General features: G+C 35.3%; 1 protein-coding gene across 1 annotated transcript; it reads right to left on the reverse strand.

Moving 5' to 3' along the window:
- Nucleotides 1-7016: 7016 nt before the first annotated feature.
- LOC131806633 (uncharacterized) lies at nt 7017-7962 on the reverse strand. Its single transcript, XM_059131099.1, has 3 exons — nt 7547-7962; nt 7217-7492; nt 7017-7157 (listed from the first exon to the last, which is right to left on the reverse strand). Exons 1-3 carry the CDS (start codon nt 7654-7656, stop codon nt 7058-7060), a joined length of 486 nt encoding a protein of 161 aa, XP_058987082.1. The 5' UTR covers nt 7657-7962; the 3' UTR covers nt 7017-7057.
- Nucleotides 7963-10404: the final 2442 nt, after the last annotated feature.

Raw genomic sequence — 10404 nt, forward strand, 5'->3', positions numbered from 1 at the left:
ATTGTAAATTTTTATAATTATATATATTATATTTATATTACATTATATTTTAATAATAACTGCCTACTGCTAACAAGTATATATTTATCCATTTTGGACAGTAAAAATGTTTATAGATTTACTTTTTTATTGCCAGAAAATAACTTCTTACAGTGTGCGACATGGTTAGATATAATGGATTGGAAACCAGATTTGTAATAAGTACTGTTGCAGGGTTCAGTTATAAATGTTATAACAACAATAAAATAAAATTTTACAATACCAAAAACTGTGTTTTAATTGTTCTATAGGGTAAGTATAATCGTATCGAATAAATGCATATTTTACAAATTTACATAAATCTATTTGTACAATCAAAACGCACAATTAACCAGAGTCGGATCCATCCATTGTTCGAAGAGAATGTCGAGCAGTTTTATACCATTCACCACCGACGTAACCAGGGTGCGACCGGGTTCCCTCCGGAATTATACATTTTTACAAATTTTCAGAACTATTTGTTTAAACAATTTAATTTTTTGACAGTTGTGTCCTCTATGTCGTTTCGAAAGACACTACTTGTTATATCAGTGATATAAACATTAGGTATATTCAATTGTAACTCCCTAAATAAGCTTTTAAGGCCCCACAAAGTATATATATTATTATCAGAAAAATATTTTATGTCAAAAAGTTCTGTGGAAATTAGCCTAAGTCCGAAAAGAGTGAAATAGGTTGATAAAATGTATTTAAGAGCTATAAAATTGTTGGTATTGAATATGACCATATACAGGGTGAGCTAAAAAAAACTGCAACAAAATCAAACGCCATAATTTTTACATTTTTATACCCTCCACCTTGGAAAGAAGGGTATATTAACTTTGTCATTCCGTTTGTAACATCCCTAAATATTTGTCGTAGACCCCATTCGTCGTATATATATTCATAAAAAGCATAAAATTCTAAGTCGATTTAACGTCTATCTGTCTGTTTGTTGAAATCGCGATATAAAGCCCACATTATTTCACGTAGACGTCAAAATTTAGCAGAATAATTTGTATTGTGTCTAAGATGGTTGGTATTGAAAATGAGATATATCGGTCCACGTATTGGTATAGTCCCCATATAACGGTACCTCCCGATATTCGATATTTTGATGATTTTTGCAACACTTGTTCACGGATTTGTCTGATAATTGGTATTTGTAGGTTTTGATGATTTTTGCCACATTTCTTCACGGTTAGCTCCGTTACCGAAATATTGTATGTATAGGTTCACGTTTTTGTATAGTCTCATATAGCGGTACCTCCCGATATTCAATATTTTGATGATTTTGCGATATTTTCCCACGAATATGTCTAAAAATTGGTATTTGTGGGACACAATGGGTTCTAATGTTTCCTTCACCCTAAGGTGGAGGGTATTAAAAGTTTGGCCCGGCCGAACTTAATGTTTTTTTACTTGTTTTTTTTTTTTTTAATTTTATTGAATTAAAGCAAAACACGTCGGAAATAGCATCAAATTTTAGAATATGTTTAGATTTGTTCGAATTGGTCACCTTTGGCACGAATTATGGCCTTCTAACGCCCAATGAAACCTTTACATTCTAATTATCGGCGAAGTGCTTGCTTAAGTTGATCGACACTTTGGTATTTTTTAGTGCCAACCTTGCTTTCCAAAATACTTCAGACGCAATAGTCCAACGGATTGTTATCCGGGGATTTTGGTGGCCTTTGTGCGCTGGAAATGAAGCGAGCAACTTCATTTTGTAACCATTCTTGGATGGCGCGTGCTGACTGTGATGGTGCTGAGTCCTGTTGGAATGTCCAAGGTCTGAGGACAAAATGTTTGCGTGCCCAGGGCTTTAATACACGCTCCAGAATATTTTCGCAATAGTATTTGGCATTTATTCTGATGCCAGGGTCGATTAATACGAGCGGCAAATAAACAACGATCATTTTGTTTGTTTACAAACTGCTGGACAACGAATTTTTCTCATCGGAGAAAACCAAATTCGGCAGTTTACCACTTTCGGCCAAGCGAAGCAACTTTTTAGCTCTTTTGGGACTATTACTTTCTGTTGCGGTGTAAGTTCTTGCACTTTTTGGAATGGAATTTCAATGACTTTACGGCGAGCTCATTTTTTAATATTTCCGAATGGAAAATTGCGCTATGTTAAGCTCGCGAGCCATTTTTCGGCCACTGCGACGCGGGTTTCGATCAAGGCGCTTCTTTACTTTTCGAACCATTTCTGCTGATGTTGCTGTTTTCTTCCGTCCTCTTCCTTAAAGTCAGAGACACAAAAGATTTATTCACATTTAAATGCTGGAGTGCTCTAACGATAGCCACTTGTGGTTTTCCAGCCAAATATAAAGAAATCACACTATCACGGCTGAATTCCATCACGAATAACTTTTTTTCTGGAAAATTCTCACAAAAATGCTTTTATACGCTTGTAAACAATATAATAAGCTGTCACCGGAATAATTTTAACAGCTGTCGGAGGAGTGGCTAAGAAATTAGAGGAGTCTGAAGTTGTTCGCAGTTTTTTCATCTCACCCTGTATAAACCTTACAAACTTTTACCTTATCTCTCATACTCTAATACTCTCTCTTAGCTAGACAGGTCTCAATTGTTCAAAATAGAGCAATGCGTTTCCATATTGTTAACCGTTTTTAGGGTTTTTAACATCAATTTATGGTTTTAGTTGTGTCGGCATCAATTGCTAATATTGAAATTGCGCAGAGATTAGTGTAAGTTCCAGCTTAGCCTCGAAGAATCCCAGCAAATATTATTCCTTAGATGAGCTACATAGACAAAAATTTCTATATAGTCCCATATGCCTGCGGATTTCACACAATTTTTGATATAGGTGAACGTTTTGTTGCTGTCTTCGATATTTTAAAGTTTCTCGCGAACTTTAAACAAAATTGGCTTTAATTTATTTTTCAATTTCTTTATGTGGATATGGGCTAAAAATTAATGAACGACTAGGGTTTTGTACCACTACACAAACCAGAAAATTGGGACCTTACTTTTAATTAAATAAAAATTAAATTTATCGACATAAAATCCATTTCGAAACATTATGAACTGTATATTTTCTCTTATTTTCAAAAATAATAATTGTCCTCTCAATCAATAAATTCTTCACATTTCACCAAAAAAAAAATAAATAAAAAAGAAACAACCAACCCATGCACCCCGATTAATTTGATTGATTTCGAAATTCTTTTTGACAGAATAAATCAAGCGTGATTTTAAATATTTGTTGCGCTTAATAGACTTCAGAAAGAATTTTGGTGTTCATTTAGTGTAGCCATTCACCCTTACATAGCAATGCACACAAAAATATACAGACACCCTCACAAACATGCATTGCACACCCACAAAAGGGGGTAATTTTTAAAAGCCACATTAAATTGAATAGGGTTAATAAAATACAGGCCAACAACAAAGGGGGTTCGAAATATCAACAAGGACATGCAGGCGTTCATAACGAGCCCAGAGACGATGGCTTTGCCAGACACTCACACACAACCGTACATGGAAATGCATTTGGTCATATTTTGTGGGTGAATAAATGTAATTTGTAAAAACACAAGGTTTGAGATTTGAAAGCGGGGATATGAGAATCATAACGAGTTAGGGGTGTGGAGAGGATGTGGGGGACTAAATATATTGCCCTTTAAACAATTGATGCAAATTTGATTGTAGATGGCAAAAAATCCAGAGCAATTAACGTTTTCAGATGGAGAGAGAGAGAGAACCAGCAAAGAGAAAAAAGTGGATTTTTCATTTGCCCTGCTCTAAGGCTTTAGAGAACAGGGTATTGTCTTTGATGGATTAGAATATGCAAAGGATGTCTACCTTGCCTATATCTATTTTTTTTTTTCAACGCATTTTGTAGACAATTTAGAACAATTTGTGAAAGATATTGCACTAATTTAGTCTTAACTACCTTTGAAAGCCTACAAATTAGCAGAATAATACCTTCATTTAGAAGCTATTTAAAACTGTTAAGAAGTCCTTATGGCCAAACAAAAGAGGTTCTTGAAACACGGTTTGGCGAACGTACGTTCGCTGGCTTATTCACACAATTGATTGGCTGGATGGATGGTTGGTTGGTTGGCAGGCTGGCTGGCTGCCTGGGTTTTGTTGGCAAGGTGTCACTTGAAAGTGACAAAAGTAACACTCACCGCTGTCAACAACTGTTTATCATACGCACACACACATACGCTCTCATCCATTCATTGGTTCATTCATTCACTCCAAACGACTTATCCTTTATTCATTGGAATAAAAAGGAATATCCTTGCCAAATGGGTATACGTCAGCCTGCGTGTGTGAGTGTCTGCATGTGTGTTAAGTACCCATAATTGTGTTGTTAAATACCTAATTATGTGCCTGATTTAACCATAAATGGTTACTAATTTGTGGCAAAAGAAATATTTTTACATTTTCTCCAAAGGTCTGTGGCCTTTTGTGTGTCAGTGTTTGTTATCCTTTTTTTTTGAATTCAAACACCGCTTTCCACAATAAATAATAAACGAATGGTTCTTTGTCAGGAGTTTTCTTTTCAATTCCGAACATTTTTTTGTTATTTGTATTTCAAGTGCTTTGCACTTGAATTTCCCCATTGTTGCGAACTGGAAGGTACTTCAGGTATTTCAGTTAAGTAAAAACCGATATTTAAAAGGTCTGAATGAATCTCTGGTTATGGGCATGTGTTCAAAGTGATGAATATGCCAAGTGCCTTTAAACACCTTGGGATGAAAGAAATAAAAGAAAGCCGCTTGCTTCTTGTCCTCAGTAGCAACCAGGTGAACACAAAACACTAAAAAGCCCATTTTAAATGCCGACAGTTACACACACACACACACACACATACACATCTTGAGGTTTCCAATGTTATTTTTAGCCATTTCACATAACAAATTGTGTGTTTTCACTACATCAAAGATATTTGTAGGCAAACAAAATCGTTTCAGATTTTGTGTCTGTTTGCTTGATGACATTTTTTCACCAAAATTTATTTGCAATTTCTTTTTCTTTTCTTTTTATATTTCTATTACACGCTCGAAATCCGTTTCATATCGACCAATTTAATTAATCATGAAAATGAATGAAATTTTATTTATCATTTGCAAGGCATCAGCGCTATAAATTTAAAGAGTTTTGTGTAAATTATGGCCGAAAGCCAAAAATATTTAAAATATCATCGACGTTAATTATGTGGGCATAGATTCAAGTGACAATCTGCAAATGAGTGAATGCACATCAAGAAAATGCTGTTAACAATTTGTTATCACAAATTAGCAATGCATTTGGGTAAAAGCCAGAAGGGGAAGGGGAGGAATTTGTAAAATAAGTTTTATTAATTAAAAATTATTCAAATATTTCAAATTTGTTGGGGACCTTAAAGTCTTTAGTCTAGAAACACATGTAGGGCAGAAGATGTTACTAGGCACTTGTTTAAAAAAATCGAAAAAATTCCGTTAAAAATCGACAAAGCTTATTTAATTTAAAAAATCAAGGAAAAATCCCGTTCACAATATAAGTAGAGCCAAAAAGTAAAAAGTAGCTGATATCGGCTAGATAGAACTTTTAATAACCTACACAATTTGGAAGGAACTTGCAAAAATCCGATGAAAAATACCGTTCTAATTTTAAAAATCCTGAATATCAGGTGTTCCAGTTATATAGGCCTATACGACCCCCATAACCAATTATCTGCCAATGAAGGTGATGCGATCTCCAAACACCAAGTTCAAAATACTTTTGTTGAAAAATGTAGATATAATCATTAGAATGCCGAATATTGGGAGGTACCGTTATTTGTGGGCGATTCGAAGATGTGGACCTATATGAGCTATTTTCTGACATAGTAGTTAGTATCCATTAAGGACTCCAAATACAAAATTTGAAACAATTCTGATGAAATTTGTGTCACAAATAACACAAATACCCGAATAACCGGGTATATACCCCACGGAATTTTTTCCATAATCAGGTTAAAAATATCTACCTGTGATAAAAATTGAACGCCAATCCGAGCATAGCCCCTAAACTCAACATAAGCCTTGTTTTCTTTCGTTCCTCATTCATACACCCCATATGGATTATATCGGTGTTGAAAGCGGACACAATCAACACATTTTTGGGGGTAATGATCAAAAGTTCTTAAATTTTCGAATCTGTATTCGAATCCCTTCCGATTTCAGTATAAAAATTATATAGACGTGGTCACTGAACCTGAAAGATTTTCTAAATCGGTCCAATTTCTAGATGGAATTTAGAAAAAATTAATAAAAATCTCAAAAAAATTAAATAATTGCCTTTGGAAAAAAAATTTGGCTGGGAAGCTATTTTTATACGCTCCACCATACATAGTATGAGGGATATATTAAGATTGTCATTCTGTTTTTAATTTATCGAAATATAGGGTGAGATTAAACAACTGCAACCAACTTCAGACTGCTGTCATTTCTAAGCCACTCACCCGACAGCTGTTAAAATTATTCCAGTGTACAGTACAGCTAACTATATTGTTTACAAGCGAACAAATACATTTTGGTGAGAATTTGCCAGAAAAAAAGTTATTCTTGATGGAATTCAAGCGTGATAGTGTGATTTCTTTATATTTAACTGGAAAACCACAAGTGGCTATCGTTAGAGCACTCCAGCATTTAAATGAGAATAACAGCCTGTTCCACGATATCGAAAGAACACGTTCGCACTACTTTTACACGACAAACAGCTGATTTCCGTTCCACTAAAATCCATCAGAACGAAAATTTGCACGAAAATCAAAGCGAACGAAAACGTAAGCGTTTCAGTGTAATTTTGCGTTCCACTATCTTTTTTCTTTCGTACGCATGCGAACACAAATGTCAAAATCAGTCACTTGTGTGTTTGCTGTCGTATGATAACAATTAAGGAAAATTGTTTTAACATAAACATTGCTTGATTGAAAATGGAAACAAAAATGTAAGTTAAAATAATAAATGCAATTTAATATGTGAACAACAAATATATATATTTTTTTTATTTTCTCAATTCCAGCACGAAAAAATAACTACACAGCTGCGGGCACTAGTTGAGTATATGGAGGAGAATCCTGAGTTCGCCAGAGGAGTGCAAATTTTTGGAAGCAGCAGGCAATGCCTGAAAGACCACTGGAAGAAATTAGTTTTTAAATGAAATGCCATACATTGTTCTTTCATAGAAAGCCTACATTGTGTTGTGTTCCTCTGTGAGTGTCGGCTTTTTTATCCATTGACCGCAAATGTGGTCCTCAATGGTTCTGCTCACTGTCGACTTCGCTGTTGAAGTCAAGGCCTTGTTCCCTAATTTCTGTTGGTAGCTTCCTGTCGCCAAAAACCGCAAGAATGTGCCAAGTTTTAAATCGGGGCGGATTTGGGTAGTTCTACAACCGTGCACCCACTTCTCTTCCATCATATCCAAAAGAGCCCGAAAAACTTCCTTCGACACACGAAAATTGGCCACAAACCTAGAAAAATTCATTTTTTATTATTTCAAAATGTAAAAATACAATCATACTTACTGGTTGTTAGGTACTTCAAATAAATTCGAAGCATCTCTTAAATGCCTCCGTGGCACATTTTGAACCTCCTCCACATCATTCATAAAAAATAGGGCTACAGAAATATTCATTTTTTTTTATTTTTTAAGAACACAAATAGTTTGAACACAATCTTTATTCTGTTTGTTTATTTACAATTTGTTTGTTTACAACTGAACTGTCAGTTGAGACAGAGCCACTGCTGCTTTTTCGCGTTTAAATTAGACATTTGGCGATTTTTTTTGCCTTATTTCGCGATTAATTTTTCCAAAAAATATTTAGCACCACTGAATCACGTAAGGCTATGCGAAAGAAAGAACGAAAGTTAGTGGAACGCATTCTTATACGAAAGTGAGTGAGCCTTCGTTCGCACAAATTTTCTTTCGAGATCGTGGAACAGGCTGTAAATCTTTTGTGTCTCGTACCATCGCTCGTTATCGTGATTCTGGTAGAGTAGTCCGATGTCAAGAATGTGGACGAAAGAAAACAACAACATTAGCAGAAATGGTTCGAAAATTAAAGAAGCGACTTGATCGAAATCCGCGTCGCAGTGGTAAAACATTGGCTAGTGAGTTGAACATATAGCAATATTCTATTCAGCAAATATTGAAAAATGAGCTCGGGGTAAAGCCATTGAAATTCGAAAAAGTGCAATAACTTACACCACAACAGAAAGAAAATAGACTCAAAAGAGCTAAAGAGTTGCTCGTTTGGCCGAAAGTGGTGAACTGTCGAATTTGGTTTTCTGTTTGTAAACAAACAAAATGATCGTGTTTACTTGCCAAAGAGATCAGATGAAAACGTGCTCCTTCGCTTGGGCACCAGAACTCAAGCGCCGTCCATGGTGATGGTGTGTGGCCCCATAACAGCAAAAGGTAGCTCTCTGTTTTAATTCGTATTAATCGGCCGTGGCATCAGAGTACATGCCGAATATTATCGCGAAAATATAAAAAATATTCTGAAGGGTGTATTAAAGTCTTGGGCACGCAAACATTTTGGCCGCAGACCTTGGACATTCCAACAGGACTCAGCACCATCGCACTTAGCACACACCACCCAAGAATGGTTACAAAATGAGGTTCCTCGCTTCATTTCCAGCGCACAATGGCCACCAAAATCTCCGGATGAAGACCAAATCCGTTGGACTATTGTGTCTGAAGTATTTTGGAAAGCAAGGTTGGCACTAAAAAATACCAAAGTGTTGATCACCTCAAGCAAGCGCTTCGCCGGGAATGGGCCAAAATGCAGCAGAGCAACATTCATTCAATAAAATTTAAAAAAAAATGTAAAAAATATGGCGTTTGACTTTGTTGCAGTTTTTTATCTCACCCTGTAATTGTCAAACTAAGATCGAGTTCGGAGATGGACAATATCTATCCACTTCAGTCACAAACAAATATCAAAATTTTCGCAACAAATATTCTACCTCGTAGAACAAGAAAGCATTATTTGATTTTATTCAAACTTTGCAAATACCAATATTTGTGTCCGCGCTAGGTCAGGTGTGAAAATGGATAATATAGACGCACTTATTCTAGTACCTCAGTCGAGAAGTGTTAACATTTTCAATAACCTCTACAGTTGCCTTTAAAATTCTCATATACCAATATTTTTGACAACTCTAGGTCTAATATGAAGGTAGGATCGGTCGACCACACCTCGTGGTACCTCCCCCAAACCACAAGGGGTCAACAATTCACACAAGTTGAGGTGTAAATATATAATATACAGGACCACTCCGTCTGGTATCTTCCCCAGCGATCAAAATTTTTAATATTTATTTACCTCATAACAAGCGAAACAAGCATCCGATTCTCTTCAAATTTTTTGCACATCCCAATATTTATGAACATAAGAGCCGTTCTGATGATGGAGTATATCGGACCACTTCTCCTCGTAGCTGCCACACAACGGGTCAAAAATTTTGAATAATTATAACTCTCTGTGGAGATCAGACTCTAGTTCAGAATAAAATAAAGTACATTGATACAATTTTACTCATATGTGTTGTAGGTCTGCACTTGGCCTCTATAACTGTACTGACAGATTTAAGGTTTTTAACTTTTATTAAATTGTACAAGTTCCTTCCACATGGTGGTATTTAAGTTTCGACACCCACAAACGTAACTGATTTTTTACATTTTATTATTAAATTTACCGTTTTCCATGTCAAAATTATCCTTTAAGAAAATCAATTTATGACCTTTCATTTTATGTTCGCCACTTCCGTTTTCAACGAAAACTTACTTCCGCCACCTTCATAAATTATTTTTGACAAATTGTTATTTACTGTTGTGTCAGCCAGTCAGCCTGCCAGTCGGACTAGTAAAGCCCATAAAACTATTCAAGTCTAATTAAATTTCCTTCGTTTTAATTTTAATGGTAACGAATTTGTTTTAGTTTTATTGTTTATTAAATGCAATGCAGACCATGAACAACGACATTGGCGTGCCGAGACGACAGTTCGACCTACCCTTTGGAGAAAAATGTATGGAATGTTGAAATAAAATCATTGATTTAATTAAGAGCAGGTGACGGTTAAATCAAATGAATTACACTCATGGCATAAAAGTTTAAAACACAAACAAATAAACAACTAAACTATGGTGTTGTCAAGGACAACCAATGTTGTAAGGATATGATTTTGGTAAAGAGGAGAAAAAGTAAAAAAAATGTGAAAAAAAAATTTGAAATGTCCTTGGAATTAGAAAAGTTTCAATATAAAAACCAGTAAAGAAAATCTTAAAGTCGGGCGGGGCCGACTTTATGGTACCCTACACCACTTTGTTAATTCAGTAGAGCTCCCCATAACAATTAAATGTTTTTAGGGGAGAATTCAA

This window comes from Musca domestica, unplaced genomic scaffold, assembly GCF_030504385.1.
Source record: "Musca domestica strain aabys unplaced genomic scaffold, Musca_domestica.polishedcontigs.V.1.1 8, whole genome shotgun sequence".
NCBI lineage: Eukaryota > Metazoa > Arthropoda > Insecta > Diptera > Muscidae > Musca > Musca domestica.